At 36.6% G+C, this 25,157-nt stretch overlaps 3 protein-coding genes across 4 annotated transcripts; 2 read left to right on the top strand and 1 right to left on the bottom strand.

The window, feature by feature from the left end:
* Positions 1-529: 529 nt before the first annotated feature.
* Positions 530-1,729, bottom strand: LOC113773624 (F-box/kelch-repeat protein At3g23880-like). The gene has a single exon (XM_027318256.1). It carries the CDS (start codon positions 1,727-1,729, stop codon positions 530-532), a length of 1,200 nt encoding a protein of 399 aa, XP_027174057.1.
* Positions 1,730-11,212: 9,483 nt separating this feature from the next.
* Positions 11,213-13,434, top strand: LOC113775650 (EG45-like domain containing protein). Of its 2 annotated transcripts, none has more exons than XM_027320608.1 (4): positions 11,213-11,302; positions 12,485-12,587; positions 12,860-13,133; positions 13,232-13,434. In XM_027320608.1, exons 1-4 carry the CDS (start codon positions 11,297-11,299, stop codon positions 13,236-13,238), a joined length of 390 nt encoding a protein of 129 aa, XP_027176409.1. In that variant the 5' UTR covers positions 11,213-11,296; the 3' UTR covers positions 13,239-13,434. The 2 variants fall into 2 exon arrangements, with proteins under 2 accessions (XP_027176409.1, XP_027176407.1); XM_027320606.1 differs by having other exon boundaries at positions 11,246-11,310; positions 12,493-12,587.
* Positions 13,435-21,567: 8,133 nt separating this feature from the next.
* On the top strand, positions 21,568-23,690 carry LOC113773629. Its single transcript, XM_027318261.1, has 4 exons — positions 21,568-21,978; positions 22,077-23,072; positions 23,155-23,461; positions 23,617-23,690. Exons 1-4 carry the CDS (start codon positions 21,568-21,570, stop codon positions 23,688-23,690), a joined length of 1,788 nt encoding a protein of 595 aa, XP_027174062.1.
* The last annotated feature ends 1,467 nt before the right edge of the window (positions 23,691-25,157 follow it).

A 25,157-nucleotide genomic window follows, 5' to 3' on the forward strand; every position in this document is an offset into this window, starting at 1 on the left:
GACATTAAACTTGAAGTTGCCACTTGCCAGCAAGTTGAATCAGAATTTGCAGGAATCTGTGGGCAAATTTTGAGGTATATCGATTCCCTCGAATGGCTTAAGCCATTAACCAACCATAATAACTATATAATGACAACTAAGAAGTACAAAAAGATTAATAGCAAACGGTGCTATAAAGTAATGCATTGGTTGTCTTCACGATGGCTTATGATTCTGAGAATTAGTCAGAACTAATTATTACTCTTTGATATTGTAATACAAGTTGCAATCAGCAATGTCCAAGAAATTAGGTAGCTGCAAATAATTATTTTCCAACAAAAATCTAGGATGACAATGCCATATTTGAGATATCAAAATGAAGTTCTTCTTCTTCTTCTCTTTATTATTATTGCACTACCAGGCCATAAATTGCACTAGCATTTATCATTGTTTCTGCCCAATACATGATGTAGTACTACAAGATGTATTTTTACAATATCCCAATGAAAGAGAAACTTCCAAAAGTTGAGCCAACATCTGTACCAAGATTCTAGTTTATGCTTTCCATCATCTGGATCCCAAAACTCTCGAGGGAAAGAAAGGTTGGAACGTATTCCATTACTTCTATGCAAGGGTAGCCATCTTCATTCATCTGATCATCAATTTTCTTGATGAGTTTATGAACGCCAGACTGATGCAAGATTTGCCTCCGAGAATCATAAGAAAGTAAAATGTCATCCCTCCACAAAAGCAAGATATTCCCATCTTCAAAAACTTTAAAAACTCGAACAACTTCAAAAGATGGCCCGACAAGATCAGCGGGCTCCTTGTCTATAACAATTTCTTTAGTCCAGAGCTTGGTGATTCCGTATTCTTTCATCACCCAAATGACGATCTCATAATCAGAAGTGTTATCACACAAGCTCAGACAGCCAGCAAAAAGTCCCAAGCAAGCTAAATTGAAATCTTTGCTCAGTTCTGGAGGAGCAGGGAAAGGTGAAAACAACTCTGTTTCAAGATCAAAGCAGGATATCAATTCAGAGCCAGCTTGATCACCAATCAGCCAATGAAGATTACCATTCAGGAAAACACCATGAGGGCGACAACTATTATAAAGGAAAGGGGCATGCCCAATTCTTCTCCAAGATTCTGTTTCTTCCCCTAGTGTATAAACATCGCAATTGGACTTTAATATCCGTCGTGTTTTCTTCTCTAGCTCTTGAAAAATCCTAACCACCTTGTATTTTCTAGTTTCAGAGCTTGATCCGAATCCATAACTTACTATATTTGGATATGATCTTACCCCCTCTGGCATCGGAAGAGTGATGGATTCTCGTATGATTGGATTCCACAAGTAGACAGCATCATGTTTATGATCGAATTCGTTCAAGCAGATTAAGCCATTGATGGAGCCAACCATGGTAGCAGTCGCACCATTTTCGACGACACACCCTTTTGGGGCCTTGATTTTTGTTCCTGCAACATATTGAAAATCATGGTGATCAGGCTGATCTTCGAATTCAACTAAACTGAAGCAATTCAAATCTGAAGGATGGTAATCGAGGTTGTTTATGATCAGGCAAGGAGGAGATCTTAGCAGGTGTAAATTAGTGAATTCAGATTCAGATAGCAGACTCAGCCATGATTTGCAAACAGATTTGCATTGGATGATAGTCTTGGGCGGTAATCTGGACAAAATATCAGAGACAACGTGTGCTGGAAGATTCAAGAACTGTGCCTGGTTGCTCATTTTTTTGTGGATCAGATTTAGCTTCTCTATTCTTTTGTATGACTTTGCTGAGGATTGAGTTCTTTTGATCTACCAATTCTACTTTTGACTATTGAAGTACCTAATCCAACAACAAATTGATGCCTTTTGCAATACTTTATTGTTTTAATGACAAATTATCGAGATAAAGTAAAGGGTAAAATACACGGAACCCCCCTATAATTTCGCGAAAAGACACGTTACCCCCCTATCGTTTAGAAACTTACACATAAACACCCTAAACTTCATAATTAAAGTGGAAATAGACCTATAACCGGTTGAGCGACCTACTGATGATGGGTCTGCGAGCTTCTTTGGAAAAGATTTTGAGTTTCATTCCCAAGCTACTCTTCAGTTGCTACATAGAAGGCATTACATATTAGAGGAGAAGAGATTTGAAGAGTGAAAGGAAAAAGGGAGAAGATCTACTTCTGGGTATATCGAAGTCGTCATGTTCACTTCTACAAATTTTTGAGGAGGTTTGACAGATCTAAGGTATGAATGGTCTCGGTGTTTCTGCAAGAAAAGAGCAAAAATCAAGATCGTGGAATCGAATAAACCCTCAAAAGGTAAGTTGTATTACATTTGTGAAAATCAATCCTGCTCCTTTTGGGTATGGTGCAATCCTCTAAGAAGGGATGGAATGGGCAATGAATGTACTAGCCAAAGTCCAGAAACAAGATTAGATGAAAGTTGTGAGTTCTCTCCAAGAGTGAACAGTAATGAAGGTATGCTGGCTGTGAACAATGGTGACATTTTGTTGGGACTACATGCAAAGTTAAGTACGGTTGAAGGCACTGTGGGGATGTTAAAAGTGATAATGATTGCGTCCTTTATTATTTGTTATTTATCTCTAGTTATTGCTGCTTATAAAAAATAGTAATTTGGTTAGTGGCAGCATTATAATGTACCAAATAATGTAATGATTTTAGTTTATGAAAAAATTTCAAATTTTGTCATGGTTTATATTTCTTAATGAAAGAAATATAATAACTATACAACCTGTTTACTCATTAACCAACTGTAATTTGGATAGTCATAATATGATAACTACAATCCAATATATGGTATTACAAAAAAGAACAATAATGCCAATAATGTCATTACAAAAAAGAGCATCACTTACAAAACATGTTAATCCATTATACAATGTCTGCTCTAAAGATAGCATATATGCCATTACAACTTGTTTACATCGACACAAGTCCTGAAAATAAAATTCTTGATCCTAATTTTTCTTAGATCTTTTGGATCGAGAATTGGGGTTGTTATCACTAACTGCAGCTATGCTGCTTTGCTAAGATACTTGATGTACTGGTGCTTCTCTGGTTGGGGCTGAAGTGAAAGCTATTGTTGCCCCTCGCTGGGTATTGCTTGCTCGAGCTTGCAACCAGAGTCAAAATTTACTGCTGGAATAATTATCAAGAGTACATAGTGCAAGAAAAATTCAAGTACTTAAATGTACCTTGTACAACTTGGATTTGGGATGAGGAAGTTCCTTACAAGTTCTCCTATTATGGCCAGTTTTCAAACATCTCTTACAGTATACTGTCAACCCCTTTTTGGAATCTCTTTGTGGATCTCTCGATTCATCAGGACCTCTTCTCCTAAGTTTTTTAGGTCTTTCAGGTTGTTTCTTCACAAATGGTGGATTTAACAGCTGCATTCCACTATCAATCCAGTGTTCTTTGGATGGAACAGCTCCAATGCTACAAGCATATGCCCTCAAGTATGCCTCTTTACTATAGCACTCATCGACATAGTTTTCAACCTTCATCCGCATGCTTTGAATAGCAGAAATAGCATGCACACATGGAATTCCAGTTAACTGGAATGCACCACATGAACAGCTTCTAAGTTATAAGTTCACAACAGAGGTTCTGTTGAAACCATCAATCTCAAATGATTCAATACCATCAAATACAGTAATACAATGTCTGCTCTTCTCTACATTTTTGGCTAGCTTCTCAACAATGTTTGGACACAATCTACCTCCATATCTCCATGCCTTGCTTCTTCAATGTCCATCGTTGCATTAACTTTCTTCTGAAAAATTCAAGAAGAGTCACAATTGGCTCGTCTCTTGTTTTTAAAATGTAGTTGTTGAAACTCTCATTCAGGTTGTTGACTGAAATATCAGTCTTAGCAGCCATCCATAATGTGCTCTAGACCACAAGTGATATGGCAGTTTTTTTAACCAACAAGCAGCAGTAAAGTTCTCTCCATTTTGTGGTTGAACTATCTCCAAAGCATTCAATGCTCTCTTGAAATCATCAACATTAGTTGCTGATGCAGTAGCCCAAAACAATTTCCTCAGTTCACTATCTTTGAACTTTGCCTTAAAATTCTCAAACAGATGCTTAAGGCAAAATCTGTGTTCTGCACCAGGAAATAGATCCTCTATAGCATGTACCAGGCCTTTTTACCTGTCAGAAATGAAGGTATAAGGCACTACATTGCCCTTTCCAATATGAGTAATCAGCTCATTCAAAAATCAAGTCCAGCTATTATAGTTTTCTGCTTTAACAATGGCAATGGCTATGGAAAACATATTGTCATTCCCATCCCTTCCAAGTACTACTAACAGCTGACCTCCAAAGGGCCCCTTAAAAAAGCATCCATCTAGGCCAATGATTGGTCTACAACCTGCAAGAAAGCCCTTTTTAAGAGCACCCAAGCCATAGAACAGCCTTTGAAATGTTGCCCTTTTATCAATAGACCTCCTGTCTATTTGTATAGTTATATGACTGTCTGGATTTGACTGTCTAACCGTGGCAGCATAATCCCATAGCCTTTCATATTGCACCATATCACAATTTTTGATTGCCTTCCTGACCTTCCTCTTAGTCCTGTATGCTTTTTTGCTACTTATATTAATCATGAATCTTCTTCTGGCATCATTAATAATGCCATCCAGGTTGCAATTAGGGGGGGTCATCTCGAACCTTCTCTTGAAACTTGCTCAGATAAGTTGAGGTTGCATGCTTGTTAGTGTACTCTCTGCCGCAATGGTGTTCCCCCTTTAGTATTTTGATCTGAAAAGTGTCAGTCCTATTAACTCTACTTGCATGAATCCTCCAAAAACATCCTTTTGCACATTTGGCAGTTATCCTCCAACTGTCATTGTTGACATATAAAACTTCATATCCCTTTCTAATGTTTCATTCTACAAGTGCTTCTCTAAATTTTGTAAAATGAGTGAATTTCTTCCCAACCTTTAATTCAAATTTTGACTTATTAAACTCCACTGCAGCATTGAAATATGAATAGTCAGGCCCATTTTCATCACCAGAATATAGGAAGTCTTCATCTGCAGTCACAGGTTCATTATATTTCTCAGTGTCAGGGCCAACAGGTTGGTCTCCTCCATGCTGATGCTGTGCTGTGGACTCCTCACCTTGTGCTTCCTGATGTTGTTGCTGCTGCTCGTTCAAGTCATCAGTTTGCTGATTTGATTGGTCTCTTCCTTGCTGCTGCTTATTCAAGTACCTTGTGGTACAGTTGAACCAGCAGTTGCAAAGATGTCCTCATCTTCTGCAAATTCTAGACCTTCTCTCAACCAATCCGGATCAGGTTCTTCGTTTCCATCACTGTGGTGCTGTTCATTGTTGACTTGATTAGTCTCAACAGAGGTTCTGTCAAAGTTACCTTGATTTCCACATTCTTCTGCACTTTGGTTCACTGAAGAAACCTCTTGCTGGCTGTCGACGCCATCTATTATGGTATTCTGCTGAAATAAATTTCTAACAATTTTTCTAGTTGTTCTCTTCACAAGTTGCACCACAGTTTGTCTCTTCCTCACTGGAGTTTTATCACCATTTCTTCTGTTTTTCTTAGTTGTTTCGAAGGAATTTTGTGTGCCATCATTAGTTTCTACAGCAGCTGTGCCATCTAAGTCATTTTCTTGCCCTCTTCTATCACCAACATATGGATCTGAACCAGTCAGATCAACAGGATTTTGTGAAGCTCCAGCACGATTTCTGGTCAGATCTAAATTGATTTCTGAAGAACCTTCATTATACGGTAAAGCAAGTGGACCATCATTTGTCACTCTTTCGAATAAGAGCTTGCCATCCGGTGAGACAATTTTGATAGGGGTCTGACCTACCTCTACATACATATGCATATAAGGAATCTCTTCATAACAGGTAGTCAACAATTCTATGTCCACGTCATCATTTATTGGGAAAACACCTACATCCACATCATGGTTTGGAATAGAATACCAACATTGTGCACACGCCACTTCTTTTTCAATTTTGGAGTACAGGTTCAATAATGAAAATGTTGATAACTCATCAGGGTTGCAATTGTGAAACACTCTCACTAAATCACTTGTATACCTAATATTAGGATGATGTGTAAACCGCCTACCATAGTGCATGTGGATATCCACTGTCCTAAAAGGATCTAACATGGTCCCTAACCTAAATTATTTAATCAACATTTTCAGAATTCAAATATAGATTAATAAACTATATTAAGCTACATCACATTTTCAGATTATAACAACAATTAGTTATAACAACAATCAAATTATATAGTGAAATTTGATTTAGTAGTCAAATCCAGACCCGACACATATTATTTCCTCATGACATCAACCACATACTTCAAAAAGACTCACATTCTTCAAAAAAGCTAAAAAAGTTAAGAACTTTACATTTTTAAACCCCATTTTCTCTGATAAATCACCCACATATGGACCACCAACTATAAAATGACATATAGGGGGTAATGTGGAAAATGAATAAACAAATTGGAAAAAGAATACAAATCCTAAACATCAAATGGACTGAATATTGAACAATAAGTTCTGATCCTTACCTAGAAATGTCGAACAAGTTTCACGATCAGATTTCCTCACCAATCTGACATTCCCTTCTTCGCGACCGAATGCAGCCACGCCCTTTTCAACTCAGATTCACGATATTTCAGTAACAATTTAGTATACAAATCCCTTGTTTTAGGGTTTTTTATTCTTACACAGAATGAACGAGAGAGAGTCAGTTCTTGATTCTCTCTCTCTCTCTATTATAAATGAGGGTATTTTGGGTATTCGACCTACAGCCGGTAACTCAACCGGTTAAAAAGTCTATTTCCACTTTAGTTATGAAATTTAGGGTATTTATGTGTATGTTTCTAAACAATAGGGGGGTAATGTGCCTTTTCGCGAAACCATAGGGGGGTTTCGTGTATTTTACCCTAAAGTAAAAAGGAAAAAAAAAAGAGTTTTTCCATTGGTTCTTCTTTTTTTCATTTTTCTTTTTCTTTTTGTCCTATCAGTAATTGGAGCTGAGCAAGCCAGCCAATTGTAGTGAATTTTGTATTCACAATATCTAGTACAATTATTAATTTCATTTATAAAGAAAATTCAATCTATATATATAGTATAGTTTTTAGGCAATTCAGTGTACGTTAGAAAAAGAGCCATTCTGTAACTCAAATGGATAGAGAAATTTCTGAGCATATCACGGAACTAGCACATAAAGTACAAATGACACACTTCAAACGAAGAGACATATTGATGGGCTGAAGTGAGATTTCGGCTCGATTGAGACTTGGGTCGTTCTTTGCCTAAGTTTATGGATTCAAAATTGTCAAAAAAACATACAGACAGGTAGGACGACATGGGCTCAAAACTCACAGGCCATCGTCGTGTCCTTCAGCTGGATGCATGCATTAATTGAGGGATGAAAGGAATACGAAAAGACCCTTTTTTGATCGATCATACAACAGGATTAATAATACTAGTAGGTACCATGAATAATGCATAATTGATGTTTTATGATGATTCAGAATTATAAGAATTAGTAAGAACTAACTATTTTAGTCCCGTCAAAATAAACTATTTTCCAAGAAAATTCCAGAATATCAATGCCCATATTTGAAATATCTAAATGAATTATTTTTGAAGAGACAAAAAATAAAGGAGTCTAGCTAGAAATGAAATTTTGATTAGTCCAACAATGCTATTAGTTAGCACGATAGCTCCTCTATACCAAGCATTTTAAGTGTGTATGTCTGTCTCATACTTCTATTATCGAATTACCATCCTATGATTGAGATTAACATTGCTCAATTTTACATTCAAAATCAAAACATCTTTTGATGATGTAACATGAATTTCAAACAAAATAAAATAGAGAGACTAATGTTTATCCAAACCAGTTATTTGGATGCCATTTAGTGGCTGCTATGTATGCCACTTTGTCTTATAATTTCACTAGTTATAGGCCTCACATGAAGCGCATAGTATTGATAAGTATAAAATAATACAGCTGATAATTCTTAATAACAGACATATACAGCACTAGGGGTGGGCAAAATTATCCGCTAACCCGAAAACCCGTCATATTCGATCCGATCGGATCCGAAAATTAGAATATCCGATTTTTATTATTTGATCGGGTCAAAAGAGGGTTGGGTACCCACTAAAATGCGGGACGGGTTATGGTTACATAATTAAAAACCTGCGGGTACCCGATCCGCCTCGTATATATATTTTTTATTTTTATTTTTATTTTTATACACACTATAAAATAATAAGTTAGAACTAAATAAGTAATTTTATTGAACAAATTGCATTACAAATATGAGAGACTATAGTTTATTTACAAGATTCATTTGTAGAGACCATGATCTTATATTTTGTAGAAAAAAGTTTAATTAATGTGGAACATATATATTAAAAATTGTGTTACTTATTTCAAACTTTTATTGATTTTGAATTCTTTTAATTTTTTTCCTTTATCTTATATTTTCTTCACATGCTTGTTTCTTGGTAGGAAACCTTTTTTTAGAAAAAAAAAATTATTAAATTTTAGATGAATGTGTAAAATATAAAATTAAATTGGTATAAATTATTTTTTTTTAATTAAATGATAAATGGGACGGGGCGGGTATCCGCTGACCCGACCATAATCGGGTACCCACTGATATGTGGGGCGGGTAAGGGTCAGAAAATGGCTGACCCGTAAAGTGCGGGTCGGGTCAGCCAAATGGTGAATGGGACGGGTATCCGACTTACGCCCACCCCTATACAGCACAAGCAAAATGTTACGTACACATGCATGATATACATATTTTTGCATGTAACTCCAAGGGATTCCACTAACCTCCTTCATCCCCAACCACTCAATCCTATCTCTGTAATGGCTCTAAATTAGTTAGAGACTTAATAAGTTGTAGTAGTAAAGTTTTGTTGTTTGTTTCGTCATTGACCCAAAAACAAGAAACTGTGTATTTTCAATGTAAAGAACTAGAAACTGTCTTTTCAATTTGTTACGAGGGCAGACATTTCCTGTGACGATGGTGCACAAAATCACACATCTACTACACAATATTCGTGATTCAAACTTGTAGATTCGAGTGGAAGAGGACTACAATAATAATTTTGCTTATCCTAGCTAGGAGGCTAAGTTCGTAGAATCACATTTGTTGAGAATAGAAGAAGTTTAGCAGAAGTTCACGTCTAATAAGGTTAAAAGTCAAAAACAGATTAAGGGAAGACGTGTTAGATTTGGGACCAGGAACAAGTTCATTAATTAATTAACATCTTGTAATTCATCATAAATAAATTGTATGACTTTGTAATCGAGATGTAAAAAAGTTCAGATTACTTGCTAAGTTTTCATACAATTTTTTACATCGAGATGTAATAGACAGGTGAAAAAGCCTAGCAAGTAATCTGAACTCTCTTTTTTTTTGTTTGGTGGGGTTTCCCTGGTTTTTTTGCTTAAATATTGACTTTTAAAGTCAGGCCTAATTTCCTTAACTTGAAGCATGGACTTACTTTACACTTGATAGCATGGAATGTGCCTAGCTGCCAAGACATAAGGCCAGATTGTCAACAAACAGCATCGAATCTGCAGTACCACTCTACTCTATCCAAGAGTTACGAGTCAAAAGTGATATTCCTGGATGACTGCTGGTCTTGCCAAACCGATTTTGTTGAAACTAAAAATTGGCCGAAAAAAGAATATTCAAGATTCATAAGCATGTTGCCACAAAAAGAACAGCTAATCTATCTGTTACAGCTATAAATTGGATCTAATCTAATCTAATACATTTGAGTCGAAATTTCAGCTCAATGTTTCCTTCAGTTATCTCCTCCTCTTCGTCCCAGGGAATCGCTAAGACAAAACTAAAGGAAAGTTTATATGTCTACAAACATGGCAACATTCTTATTAAGGTTTTTTTAAAAAAAAAAAAAAATTATTTAGGTGCTTGTATATGATCACTAGTTATTTCTTGGACTGCATTGACCACTTATGGCTCTTTTTTTCTTCACTTAAAAAGAATCTAAACTTGCAAATGGCTATTTGGCATCCATTCATTTATCAACCTCTCAAAAATTATTTGTCCAGTGTTTGACCTTTCTTATATAGAACAGTATACTACACATTTTTCTAAATTTAGCCACAGAAAATGGAAAGAGCAATGCCGTGCATGAGAAAGAGCAATGCCACAGAAAAGTGGAAAGAGAAATAGCCACAGAAAAAAAAAAAATGGAAAGAGCAATGCCACAGAAAAGTGGAAAGAGAAATAGCCATAGAAAAAAAAAAAAAAATGGAAAGAGCAATGCCGTGCATGAGACGCTTAAACCTCACCAATTGCGGTCTATTTAAACTGTACAATACCCCTAGCGTCACGGCACAGAAAAAATTGTCTGGTCATTTTTTCGTCTCAGAAAATGCTTGGACAGAAGAAAGACACTACTAATTCACAATATCTCTCTCCGCTATCCAGAATGGAAGACAAGAAGGAACAATAATGGGACACGGTCAAAGTTAGGGCGAAAGTAATTATAATCGTGGGGAGCTCAAATTCTGAGCTTTGACACTAATTCTTGAATGATAAATCATATTAGAGAGAACATTTTTAACTCCAAAGTATATTGAAAGAGGTATAATCTCAGTATAATTATTAAGAAAAAATTGAAACCTTCTCTGTGTAAACTGCAAAAGAAAGTTCTCGGAAGCCAGAGTAACTACTATAACGGACAACTATGCAGGTAAGCATATTATTACAGTTTAGGAGATGGATAGTTGGGTGATTTGAGGACGAGATTGTAAATAAAAGTTTCGGATTTAAATCCTTCCATTTATATTAAAATAAAAAAAACTCTCACACTTTGACTATAATAAGGGAAAAAAAATCCAACTAGTGATTGTAAGTTCTAACCTTTTTTTTTCAGCAATAATTTCTAAACTTAATTGATTTAGTTTTGTTTGCCAACAAATTGACCCTATTCCTACGGCTACAGGAGATAAATTATCGCCGACCATCAAAGCAAAAATTCATTGTTTATACCAAGTAATACGATTTGAATCAAGAAAAGTAAAACCTGGCGGGGCTTGAATAATGAATTTATTCGATTGAGGTCCTCATAAACATGGGCAACATCCCATGTCTTCAACATTTCGCCTATAAAAGGCAGAGGCATCGCCCAGTTTTCTCATCAAGCAAGCTCTTGAAGAAAGTTCAAACTCAAAGCGAAACCTTGAAGAGTTTAAATCCTTTAGGAGAGAGCCAAAAAAAAAAAGAATGGGAGCCACAATCAGGCACGGATTTAAGGGGGGCTGGTGGGGGCTTAAGCCCCCCCAAGCCGCCGGAAAACCCCCTATATATAGGTTCAAGATTCAAGAATTTTTTTTTTTATATGTCCTGAGACCAAGAAAACCATCGTAAATAACACAGGGACCCCTTGGGCGTTTGGGCTCCTTGCCAACGGCCCAGTTAGGAGACTTACTAAATTGGGCAAACTATACTAATACCCGCTGAACGTTTTGAAAAAATTTCTTATTTTGTTCACTTGATTTTTTTTTTTTACCCAATTCGATTTGATCATTTAGCCTAGCTTAGATGCCTCATCTTCCCCATTCGTCTAATGTCTGCCTTTATCTCACTGATTAAAAGGTCCTAGATTTAATACGGTATCTTACCCAGAGACATTTTCATCTATTATCTTCGTCCGGTTAAGCCATTTACATATAGAAATGTGTTAAATTTTGTATTATTTAATTAATAGTTATTAGATTTTAAGGAAATAAAAAAGAATTAAAATGTGATGTTATGAAGGAGAAAAAAATAATATGATAAAAAGTGAAACAGAAAGTAGCACAAAAGATCCGTCGTGCGTATCAATGAAATTGAATAAAATGGGCAAAATAAGGTATTTACTATTATTGCATAACCTTTTTGAGCACCCCCAACAAAATAGGAATAAAAATAAAAAAGATTAGTACATACTGACTGATTATGCAGGTGATGATGCATATCATTATCATGTAATTTAATACTAAATGATTTTTCTTATGACCACCTTAACTTGATCGGGCAATGTATGGATGTGCTAGCAAGGGAACATATGGCTTTATTGTCAAGACTGATTTGCGCAACAAAATGGGAGACGAGTGGATGAATGACTGTCTGGTTGTATACATCGAGAAGGATATTTTTGCAACAATTGAAAATGAGCAAATATTGCAGCGTTTTCAACGGATGAAGACTCGCAGAATGCAATTGCCTCCTCTTCGTTATTCGAGTGCAACAACTACCAATACTTCAAGTGTTAATCAATAACAAATTTTTGGGTATGTATAATTATATGTTTTTATTATTTTTATAATTATTGATTCTAAATTTTACTTATTAAATATATTTATTTCGTCACAAAAAAAAATTTTAATACACTTCAGCCCCCCCAAAAATAAATTTCTGGCTCCGTCCCTGGCCACAATGCGAGTTCTGATGATGATTGCCATGGCGGCAAGCCTTGTTTCTGTTTCCTATGCAGCTACGGGGACTGCAACTTTCTATCCACCACCTTATGTTCGTAAGTTTCTCTTCAGTACTATCATGCACTGCACAAGATTTTGCAAATCTGTCATTTAATTCGAGAGATAACTAGTTAAGATATATTTGTATACGTCTTGCATGATTCCTAGTTATTTTATCGTTTTCTTTAATCTCTCAGCATTTTCATAGAGTGTCTCTTTAGTACTATCACTAGTATAATTTAAAGTGCAACATGTGATATTAGCCAGACAAAAGTATTACGACCTTCTCTTCTCACAAATGTTGTACTTTTGTTGCCTTGTAAACCAGCCTCTTCTTGTTATGGCTTCCAAAACAATGGGGTGATGATTGCAGCTGCGAGTGATGCAATCTGGGGCAATAGGGCTGCCTGTGGGAGAAACTACAGAGTGACATGCACTGGACGTACAAACCTAGGTGTCCTTCAACCATGCAGGGGCAGTGTTGTGGTTAAAATAGTTGATTACTGTCCACCCGGCTGTAGAGGAACAATTGATCTCTCCCAAGAAGCGTTTGCTATCATTGCTGATCCAAATGCTGGAAAAGTTAACATTGAATATCACCAGTAAGCCTATTATGTCTTGACAAAAAAATTTCTTCATCTAACGGAATTGCTTAGACTTGAAGTACTAATTGATTTCCAACTTTCTTCGTATTTTTCAGGGTTTGAAGTTGAATTTTAAAAGCTTTCAGAAGGCCGAAAAGGATGTCCAGAAATAAGTAGATTTCCCATGGGAATATGTACGCTACAAAATCTATGTATGAGCTACTACTTTGTAGCATGAACTTATGAGTAAATAAGATTACATCTGGTGAAAGCCTCTGAAACTTTAATGGTGCATTAGCTTGTTTCATTTGGATTTTAACTTTTTCTTTTTCTTGAGTTACCATTTTCTGATTCTGATTCTTCTTCTTCTTCTTTTCCTTTGGAGTAAAATTTATGACTAATTTTATGCGTCGTCTTCTAGTTACACTTGCTTGTTTCATTCATTTTGTATGATGAAACATTTGCATTTTTTCTGGACCATAGACTGAAGCTCAATGAGAGGGAAGAAAAGGAGCTTTTCGCCCCAAGTCCGATAGTTTACTTGACCCCCCTTAGTTTCTTTCATTTTGTGAAATTTACTTTTGAAACTCCTAAAGTGTTCCAAAAGATTCAATAAATGCTAAAGCTTTTGAAAATTTCTGTTAAGTCCTCAGTTTATTCCACTAATTAATTTGCTACCACAATACAATCAAAAACCACTATTGGATTGAACCTTTCATTTTTTTCAAATAATTAATACTCGAGAAATTAAACTTTATGAAAGTGCTCAAAACTAATACATTATAGTGATAAAAATTTGATGACCTATACGTTGCTCATTGCGTTGTTCTACATTATTTAGTCGTATAAATTTTTTTTTGAAAAGGAATATATTCAATAGCAGAACAGAAGTTTGGGTCAAAGTATATTTAGGATCTTTTGGGTGTAATAACGAAGTCAACTATTTACAAATAAGGACTCAATTGACTCAAAACATCTATGAAAGGACATTAAACGGTGAAATTAAAGATTAAGGACTAAATAGAATATAACATAACGCATAAGTTTTCCTTTTGTTGGAATCCTTAAATGGAGAAGAAAAGAGAAGAAAGAAAAATTAGCAGTAAAATTTCAGTCATGTTGATTTTCTTTTTCCTGTTATATGTGCATGGATACACCCAAGATATGCAATATCGGTGGAAGTGGCAAAGTTGATATTTTCTTTTCATTCTAACTTCACACCATTACTGCCAAATTGCTAATATGATAACATATGTGGATTTGCAAAAGGAAGTTACCAGTACACCGCAACCATCAAAAATCGAGTGCAGAATGTTTTGCCGATTAATTTGACCATGTTCTTCAATTAAAGTTTGGTCCCAAAAGTCAAAATAGACAGCCTGCAGTACTTAATTGATGAGATACCGTCAAAATTTGATTAATGCACTTGCTAGCAAATTTCTCCTCCTCGACCATTTCTGTTGCAAGTTCAAGAAAAACCTCGCCGTCTTGAAAAGCGTCTTCACTATGGCGTTTGAATCACCATGATCTTAATTCTCATTACTTATCAAAATAATTGAGCAAGAAAGTTGCAGTTTACGCAATTAAAGGTGCATACCAGCGCCTGGCTTTTGCCACTATATCCCCAGAATTTTCATTATATTGATTGATCCTTGTTTAAACAATATCACTTTCTCCAAGATTTAATCGCCACAAGACCAAGTGTTGGAGTAATTTTGGAGTGTAAATTTAGAATTGCAAGATGTTGCAAGTAATACTATTAACCACTAAAAATTTAATGCTAACTTTTAGAGTTTTGATCTAAATTAATTGATAGGGTGTGGAGTTATCCCCTCCCAAAATCAATATATTCATTTTTCTCAATTTTAATTACTTATTCGCCAGGTAAAAAGTGCCCATTAATTTCTTTGCAATGGTGTGGGTAGTACTAGGGTTAAGCTGTAAGGAGTCATGTGTCACTCTTCAATCAACGGTTTAGAGTTTTCCATGACTCTTAACTTATGTAAACTTTGAACTGGAAATTACAAAAAAAAAAAAAAAAAAAAAAATTAATTTCAATCCCGGTAATTTTTTTTTTGGGTCAAAATTTCAATCCAAGTAATGACCATCCCAATATCAGGTAATCTACAGCTTGTAATGACCATCCCATTTACAAGTTATTGGCTTATATATATATATATATATTTTTTGTCAAACATATATATATATATTTGAGTACGTGTTTTTTCAAATCTACTGCAGGTCGAGCAATCGACCCAATTTATTTTTTTCACTTATGAATGTACTAGGCAACAAGTAGATCTACTAAAGTAGTTTGAATTTATATCTTAAAAATGCCTAGGCTATGACCATTAGATATCTCTATAGATATGCATGTAAATTTAGTGTTTGGTCTTGACAACCAAACTTCCTGACTTAGCTTAGGCATGCTAGTGATTGTGCTATCATTAGCCCTTTGGCCAATTCTTAAAATTTCTTGGATCGATTAACTTCACTTTATAGGAGTATGATGAAACAATCCCATCATGAGTTAATACAAAGAATACATTTCCTTTTAAAAAAAAATCATTTACTGGTGGATAACAAGAACTTTATTGGCTACTTCTTTGATGTACCCAAAAAAGGAACTAAAGCCAAAGTTCATACAGAGAGGAAGTAAATTCGAGAATTCTGAGGTTCAAAACAAGCTACTTGATCTCTAACGCATAATCTATAAACTAAAATTTATTATTTTGCAATGCACACAGAGAACTGTCACTATATACAGTCTCTCTGTTTTTGTTTTATTGGAACAAGAAGAACAATGTGCAACTTGAAACTTGAAACTAATTAATCAGCTTATTACTCCGTTCGGGCCGGATGCACGATCTTCCTCCAACGAAGCTAATTTTTTAATCACATCATTGATGATACCTTTTATGCTTTTTGTCAGTAATTAATATGGGTGCATACTCTTGTCTTGACCTAATTATATTGGTTCAGCCTGCTTCGCTTGTAATGATTGATGTTTGCTAATACAATTTTCGACGATTTCAACCATCACGAAGTTACAAGTGTCTTTTCATTGCAAACTCAGATTGCCTATGTACGGCAGTCATGATTAAGATGATTACAACTTCGTTCAAACAAAGATGATTGCCATGCACCATTTCTTTGTTATACATAAGCTGTTTCAAGAACGTTAATTTGGAAGATTTGTGCTTACCACAATAAGTAACTCGAACTCAAGGCGCCATTTAGGGTCCGTTTGTTTCGGGTGAAAATGTTTTCCAAGAAAATATTTTTCTAATTTCCCGTGTTTGGTTGCACAAAAGTTACTGAAAACATTTTCCTATGTAAAATATTTTCACTCATCTTATGAAAAACAACTTTCCTTCCAACTTACTGAAGTTGTTTTCCGAAATGCATGCATCCCGCCTGTAATATGTTCCAAACTTACTGAAAACATCTTATAGTATATTCTTTTTTTTTTTTTAGTGTAAACAGGAGGACTCGAACCCAAGACCTCTTCCTTACACTCCCTCCCCCGTACCACCCAACCCTCCCCCTAGTATATTCAAAATAAAAAAAAAACCTCATCCTGCTCATCCTATGCTAGTAATTAATTATGTATAATAGGGACATTCTTTTCTAGAGAAACTTTCAGCAGTGAGAGTGCAAGATATATGTCATAATAAGCATTGCATGTGATTGATATTTGACACTAAATGGCCAGCAATTTGTTTATTGCTTAAGGAGATATTTTTTATTCATATATACATTTCTCCAAGATTTTTTAAAGTTAAACAATGAGATAAATTTTCTTATTTTGCATGGGAAGAAGTATTTAGTTATAATGTGTAGAAAGTAAAGATAGAGATAAAAGTGAAAATATTTCAAAAGTTAAACAAACACCAGAAAAATGAAGTAAGAAAATATTTTCAATAAGCTAACCAAACACCTGAAAATGATGAAAGGGAAATGATTTTCATGAAAAATTACTTCCACGGAAAATATTTTCCCAAGGAAAACATTTTACTTCCAACCAAACAGACCCTTAGTTCTCATGATTCACTGTGGTTATATTGTTCAGGAATCTTTCCATTCTTTTAACTAAAAGAAAAGCAGCTCTAATATGTACATTTTACTGTCCGGCTAGCTTTAATTTTATTACAAATAATCTTTTTATAAGTAGAGAAGGGGTGAGGTGTAAGAAGCAGGAGGGGAAAATGGAGAATTGAACCCAAGATCTTTAAATTCTGAATCATTAACTTTAGCCACCATCTAACTAACATCTATACATGGAAAAAATAAAAATAAACTATATGCCATGCAACAATCTCTATGTTGATTTGGAAAAATTAAAAACAAAAAAGAACTGAGGACACTTAATTAAGAACTATTATCAATATTTTGTTATTATTAATTTGCAAAATTCTTCTGTGTTACATATATAGATGAAAAACAAAATTTGGAAGTCCGGATTTCTATGAGATTTGCTTCTTAACAACAGGTGTCTTTGGAAACAAAGAATACATATTTATGTTATATTTAGTTTTCATCATTAAGTAACTAAATCAAATATTAAACACAAAATAGAATCAGTCGGGGACTGAGCATTGTTTACTAGTAGTTGAGGCTACATTATTTATTTATTTATTATACGGGATCTTGCATTAATAAATATAATTATACCCTCTTCATAAGAACTTAATTTTGGAATATATCTTCCACTAGTTTTCAGCTTCATTGCACACAATGTTTTGGTCGGCCGGGGTTGGAAGTATACACGAGACTGCTCACTATAAATGTGTGGAAAACCAAATGAGTTTCATCACCAAATTACCAATTCAAGCAACAGAATTACGTGCTTGGAAGAGGAGACAAATGGCAGCATTGCACAATAATATGGTGCTTGTAGGCATTTTGGTGACCCTCTTTTTTACTGCACATGCGGATGATGGCACCGCTACTTTCTACGCACAATATGACCGTAAGTTCCGTCTTTCACATAATAATAGTTAGATCAAATTTCCTTTATTTCACAAGCAGAAGCGTAGCTAGGAATATTAGATCAACATTAGACACATCTTCCACTAATATTTTTCCAATTTCAGAGTTCCACTTGTGTGATGCATTTGTGCTACAAACACTGAGTTCTTGATAGGATTTTGTTTAATTTGCAGCCTCAGCATGTTTTGGAACCAATACCCCTACAGGGCTGATTGCCGCAGCCAGCGCTGATATATGGCAGGATGGTGCTGCCTGTAGGACAAGATACAGAATAACTTGCACTGATGGTACGAACCTCGGCACCCCACGCCCTTGCACTGGTCAGAGTGTTGAAGTTGAGATAGTTGATTTCTGTCGTAACTGTCGAGGCACCTTTGATCTCAGCCAAGATGCCTTTGCCGTAATCGCAGACACTAATGCTGGCAAAATCTTGATTGAATACGACCAGTATGTGCATTACTATTTTCTCACGAAATTCCTAACACTACGTTATTATTGGCCTGCAATTATTTACGGGCTTCAATCTTTCGTCTTGCTAATCTCAGGGTCTGAAGTCCACTGGAACTTCTTTAAAGGATACAAAGGCGCCAGGGATGATCATGTTCCAAGTAGCTGCGGTTCCTCATCTTGGGGAATGGATGATTAATTCTTCTGTCTTTTTTTTTTTTTCCTTCTTTAAAGTCTGGAGATGATATGTTGCTCCTAGTATTAGCATTTATTCAATTAATCACCACTTGTATGTTCCAAGCAAATTTCACGTTCCCGAATAAGCAAGTCCCTCATACCTGCCCATAGCTCATGTTATGGGAAAATATGATCAGATTTATTCAGTGAACTCATCATTCATGGTTGTTGTGCCAATGATATAGGAATATATAATTGGACTTTTTCGAGTGACTGACCCGTCATTAATGGGTTTTGTGCTTCGTGCGGTGTTCGCTGCCGCTCTGTTGTCTGTACTATTCTCACTACATGGGGGAAAAAATGTTGTTACTATTATTTTTTTCTTAGGGCAAAAAGTCCCAGTGGCCCTCAAACTATTACCCGGATGAAGTTTTGGCCCCCAAACAATTAAATGTAAAGTTTTGATCCCCTATCTATCCAAAGTACAAATTGTTAGACTTTCTGACAAATTCATTAGTTAATACCGACGGAATCTACGATCACGTGAGAAGCACGCCGAAATACGAAGGGCTTTTTTGTCCATAAAGAGCTGTCATCCACTTGGTGAAATGGAGCGAAAAATGATTTTGACCAAACTGTTTACTTTCTCCACTATCTCTCCCTCTGTCTGCCATTAACGATTCTTGCTGCAACTTTCCGACTACGAGCACTACTACCAGCACCGTGGAAGTAGACATTGAAGCGAAATGGAGTGGAAAATAAGGAAGCCAGACGTGTACTTTGATCCATTTCTTGTTTACGGTAAGTGGTCTGACCCTATTTTTGTTCCATTTTCGTCTGAGCAGTGATGGTTTGTATATAATAGAGGAACAAAGCGTGTCAATAACGTTTAAAAAGATGGTATTAGTCAAATTTTCAGTTTGTCGGGAAGATTGGTGGTCCTATATGTTGGTATCTTTTACTGTAGAAATTAATATTCGCTTCAGTGGTCCTACATTATTTTTTTATTTTACCCATTAACCATGTCCGACAAAAAGGGGCCACTGAAATAGTAGTTTATTGGCCTAATACAACTGTTTTGACTCATAATTTGTGAGATAATTTATTCTTCCTATTTTAAATATTGTATTGACCTGAGGCTAAAATTGTTGTAGAGGCTGATTCTGAATGGTTTACTATACGTTTGCATCATGGGGGGAGAATTAATTGGGGACAATATGTGGGGTATGTTGATGGAGATGTAGATGATGTAGATCTTTGCAGCGCCGAGAAAATGTCCATTCTTGAACTGAATAAGATGGTGAAAAAATTAGGACATCGTAGAGCTGCTATACTGTATTACTATGTTGAACCAAATAAAGATCTATCCAATGGTTTAAGAGAGTTATGCACTGATGAGGATGTTAACAAATTTTCAGAATGGGCTTACAAGTTTAAGGTGATGGAGGTATTTTGTAACCACCTGACACCCGAAGAAATTGAAAAATTTAGGTCTCCTTTGATTGTTAAACCAGTAGAAAAAAAACGTTGTGGTGTTGTGATTGAGGAGTTGGATGAGCAGGGAAGAATAATAGGGGAACCATGTTCTGAAAAAAGTTTTAGAATGGGTCTGTTATTTGAGGAACATACTGGTACAAAAGACAATCGAGATGAGTTACAGAACTCAGGTTTACAGCAGAAACAAATTGGGTCATCAGAACAGCCTCATAGTGCTGGACATGGACAGAGCATCCAGCAGCTTGCTAGTGCACTAGATCTAGAAGGGAGAGCTACTACCTCTGCTTCAACAGACCAGCATCAAGGCACATTCGAACGAGGTGCTGCCTCTGCTTCTACTATCCAACATGAGCAAGCTAGTGAACTAGATCCAAAAAGAGGTATTGCCTCTGCTTCAACAGACTAGCAAGAAGGCACATTCGAAACTTCTACTATCCAGCATCCTGTTGACCATCATAGCAGTGAACAACCTATTGCAGAGGAAGGAGTCATAGAAGATGTTGAAGAATCAGAATCAGAGCATGACTCTGACAGATTTAGCACTGGTGACTACTGTGGCGATGAGGCACTACTGGATGGTTTGGTACCAGAGACAACAGGGGGTGGAACTTCAGAGCAGCAGTTTGATGAGCCACTAACACATGAGATGCAGCCTGATTCACAGCAAAATAATGAAGCAACAGGCACATTCTCTTCACAACAGCATGATGCACAGCAGCCACAACAGAAAAAAAAACAGGTTAGGAGAAGGAAAAATGTACAAGCACAGCAGCAACAAGCTTGAAATGAACCAGAAGCTTCTGATACATTGGCTGAAGATGTAATCCCAGACCACCTTAGCAGTTATGGTGGCTCATCAGAAGAAGAAGAAGATGGTGACCAATTCCAAAGAAGGTACAAAGATTTTTGTATGGAGAAGTTCAAGATTGATACCAGATTTGAGTTGGGTATGAAATTTGGTTCAAGAGCCCAGTTTAAGGCAGTTGTTCAAGAATATGGTATCAAGATGGGGAGGCCAGTATATACCAAGAGGAATGAGAGTATAAGGGTGAGAGCCAAGTGCAAGGCCCTATGCCAATGGTTTGTGTTTGCCTCAATTGAAAAAGCACTTGGGAGTACTAATTTGGTAGTTAAAAGCATGAATGACAAGCATGAAAATTGCAATCACGCCTGGAAAAATAAAAACCTGAAGTCTAAGTGGTTGTCTGACAGGTACATGGAGAGGATTAAGTCGAACTCTCGAATCCCAGTTAGGGAGATCCGACAAACTGTGAATGAGGAATATCAAGCTCAAATTTCCTGATGGATAGCAGCCAAAGCAAGGAAACTGGCACTTGAAATGATAAAGGGATCAGCTGAACAACAGTATAAAAGAATTTGGGAATATTGTGCTGAGATAAAAAAGACACATGAGGGCAGCACAATGGAAGTGATGTTTACTCCATTTAGAGGGCCTGGGGGCAATCCAAAATTTATGAGACTCTACTGCTGTTTAGGGCCATTGAAAAAAGGATTTAAGGATGATTTGAGGCCATTGATAGCATTGGATGGGTGCCATTTGAAGGGGACTTATAGAGGGCAGTTATTGACTGCCATTGCAGCTGACCCTAATAATGGATGGTGGTCCATTGCCTGGGCAGTTGTAGAGAGAGAAGCTACGGAGCAGTGGACGTGGTTCTTGAAATACCTCAGTGATGATTTGGAAATTGAAAATCAATTTCATTATACCTTTATTTCTGACCAACAAAAGGTATACACATATACACTTTGCAATAATGTGAACATGTGTATGTATGTGTATGTATATACATAGTAACCTTCCTTGATATTTTGTTTCTTCCTTTACAGGGGTTGGATAGAGCATTAGCTGAAGTTCTTCTAAATTGTGAGCATAGGTATTGTGTCCAACACATGTATCGAAATTTCAAGAAGAAACATCCAGGTTTGCCTCTTAAGGATAGGCTGTGGAATATTGCCAACAGCACAACAGAGGAACTCTACAATAAAGCAATGGCAGAACTCAAAGATTTTGATAACGAGGCATATCAGTGGGTAAAAAATGCTCCAACTCCTTGGCATTGGTGCAAGGCCTTCTTTCCGACTCACACAAAGAGTGACATGCTGGTCAACAACTTGTGTGAGTCTTTTAATGCACATATTCTTGAGGCTAGAGACCAGCCAATTATAACAATGCTGGAAATGATCAGGGAGTACCTTATGGATAGGATCCGGAAGAGAAAATCAGCAATGGAAAGATATGATAGCCCAACTGGACCTCTAATCAACGAAATTATTGAAAATAGGGTAAAAATTGCAAGTCAGTGGATGCCTATTTGGAATGCAATGCATGGCTACCAGGTGAAAGGACCAAGAGGGGCCCAATTTGCTGTAGATATGGAGAAAAAGAACTGCAGTTGCAGGTTATGGGAGGTTAGTGGCATTCCATGTTGTCACGCCATTGCTGCCATTCTTTTGAGGAATGAAGACCGACGGCAGTACTTGAATGTTTGTTATAGTAGGGGGCTATTCTTGAAGCTTTATGAAAATGTGTTACAACCAATTAGTGGTGAGGATCATTGGCCCCCATCAACAATGCCTGAATTGGAGCCCCCGGTATCAGTAACTCAACCTGGAAGGCCTAGAAAGGCTAGGAGAAGGGACACAATTGAAGGCAAGAATCACGGCAGAAGACTAAGAAGAAGGATCATTATTCATTGTCGAAAATGTGGGGAGGCTGGTCATAATGCAGCAACATGCAAGCAGCCAACCAATGAACAAGGGCAGCAAGATACTTCAACTGAACCTGTGACGCAGCAATCAAATGCAAGAACGAGGAGACAAACAGTAAGTACAACCAACAACATTCACTTTTAATTTTTCCTGTTTAGCAGCTAACATGGTTCATGAAACTTTGGAGGTTATGCAGTCAGAAATACCACAGCAACAGCAGGTTGATGAAGCTGCGCATGAGCAGCCACAACAGCAACCAGGCCAGCAACAACCACATGAAATCCATGATCATGAACCTGGGCACCACCAACCACAACAACAGCAACAAACATCTACCCCAGGCCCGAGTGAAAAGACTTGTCCACCAACCCGTAGCAGGAAAACTTCAACTCGGAAATCACTCACTGATGCAGAAAAAGGAGCCATAAATGCTAACTATGCATATTTGGGTAAGGAGCCACCGTACACAGTTGGTTCTTGGAGAGGAAAGTGGAGTGGAAGAGGTAGAGGGAGAGGAGGACAAACCACAAAAGATAAGGGACGGGGAAGAGCTAATTAAAGAGGAGCAACAGTCAAGAACTGATTGAAGAGGGACCTCTAATCACATTTTTTGCCAACTGTTTTTTGTCTTACAATCTTGAATCTCTTTGGATGTTAGTGGATGAATTCCAATCAACTTTTGTTAGTGCTGATTACGTTTTGTATTCTGGATATATTTTTGTAGACCATTGACATCAGCATTGGTTATGTAGGGTCAGTATAATATGATGGTCTTTATATTTGCTTACTCCACTTTTGCAAATGTTCATGTCTTTGTCTGGTTAGTATATCTAGTTAATGGAATTGTGCTGCGTCTTCACATTGAGGGCCACTGGGACTCAATTGATTTTCACTTTGTCATTCCTTTCAAGCAGAGCAGTTCTTTTACAATTGAAACAACATTACAGAGTATTTCAACAAACAAGTGAAACAATAAAGCCTTACAAATATAGTCTGATTTTTTCCCAGCAAAGCATGCCTGATTTTTCATTCAACAAATCAAAACTTAGATTTCATTGCACATCTACCGATACAGTCATTACAGAGTACAGAAACAATAATGCGCACCCACTTCATCTTCATACTGCTCCTTCTATTTGCCTAAAAACTGTGAGATTTCCATTTTTTTTGCCCCAACTAACTGAGATTATAGTTGTAAGCATCCATGTTAACAAAAACAATCTCACCAGACACTTGTTCACCCACTTTTTGCTATGGATTTCTTTTTCTAGTTCTTTCACTTTGACCTTCAACTTTGCGACTTTTCTTTCTTGTCTTCTTACTTCTTCTTCATACGCATCTCTTTGCTGTTCAGCTACATTAATTCTTTTCAGAAGCCCAGGTATGATCTCCGTTGACCGGCTGCACATCTCCTTGTCGATCCACTGCCAAAATCTGCAACCACCATCCGCGCACACCGCAAATGTCCGTCCAGGATTTCTTGAGGTCCACGAAGTTATGACTCTCGACATTTTCTCACACCTGCACAATGGGAAATCCGGATTGTTGGTTTCTCGCATGCTTCCAGTTCAACAACTTCTTTGGCTGCAATTGAGTTTTTCTTTGTTCAAGTTCAGGAAGAAGTCCCATTTCACCAAGTGGATGACAGCTCTTTATGGACAAAAATGCCCTTCATATTTCGGCGTGCTTCTCACGTGATCGTAGATTCCGTCGGTATTAACTGATGAATTTGACAGAAGGTCTAACAATTTGTACTTTGGATAAATCGGGGGCCAAAACTTTACATTTAATTGTTTGGGGGCCAAAACTTCATCCGGGTAATAGTTTGAGGGCCACTGGGACTTTTTGCCCTTTTTCTTAAGTGATAGATTTAAAATAAAATATACAACTCGTAAATATAAAACAGGTTACATCAAAATATTACAACGATGGAACGCAAGAGGAAAGACATCCAATTATTTGCATCCGACAAGCTCGGTAACTTCCTCGGAGCTGTTGTGTTGATAATGGAAAATGACGATCGACTGTTATGCTTTTAAATTTCGGTGTTTTTAGTTCAAAACCAGATGCTCAGAATAATGGAGTCCTTAATTTGTTCGTGCAGACTATCTTATTTTAAGTATTTGAGGTACATCCAAGCTCTTTTCTACCAACGAATTCCAAAAACTTTTGTCAGAAAATTTCTCTGACAGTCACTAA

The sequence above is a fragment of the Coffea eugenioides genome, chromosome 6 (genome assembly GCF_003713205.1).
Source record: "Coffea eugenioides isolate CCC68of chromosome 6, Ceug_1.0, whole genome shotgun sequence".
Classification (NCBI taxonomy): Eukaryota; Viridiplantae; Streptophyta; class Magnoliopsida; order Gentianales; family Rubiaceae; genus Coffea; species Coffea eugenioides.

Excerpts from the sequence above, each read along its gene's own strand:
- LOC113773624 (XM_027318256.1), bottom strand. The coding sequence starts at position 1,729 with ATGAGCAACCAGGCACAGTTCTTGAATCTTCCAGCACACGTTGTCTCT.
- LOC113773629 (XM_027318261.1), top strand. The coding sequence starts at position 21,568 with ATGATAAAGGGATCAGCTGAACAACAGTATAAAAGAATTTGGGAATAT. Across the intron at positions 23,073-23,154 it reads CAAGAACGAGGAGACAAACA|TCAGAAATACCACAGCAACA; the intron begins GTAAGTACAACC and ends GAGGTTATGCAG. Across the intron at positions 23,462-23,616 it reads AGGAAAGTGGAGTGGAAGAG|TGGATGAATTCCAATCAACT; the intron begins GTAGAGGGAGAG and ends TTTGGATGTTAG.
- LOC113775650 (XM_027320608.1), top strand. Across the intron at positions 12,588-12,859 it reads CTATCCACCACCTTATGTTC|CCTCTTCTTGTTATGGCTTC; the intron begins GTAAGTTTCTCT and ends CTTGTAAACCAG.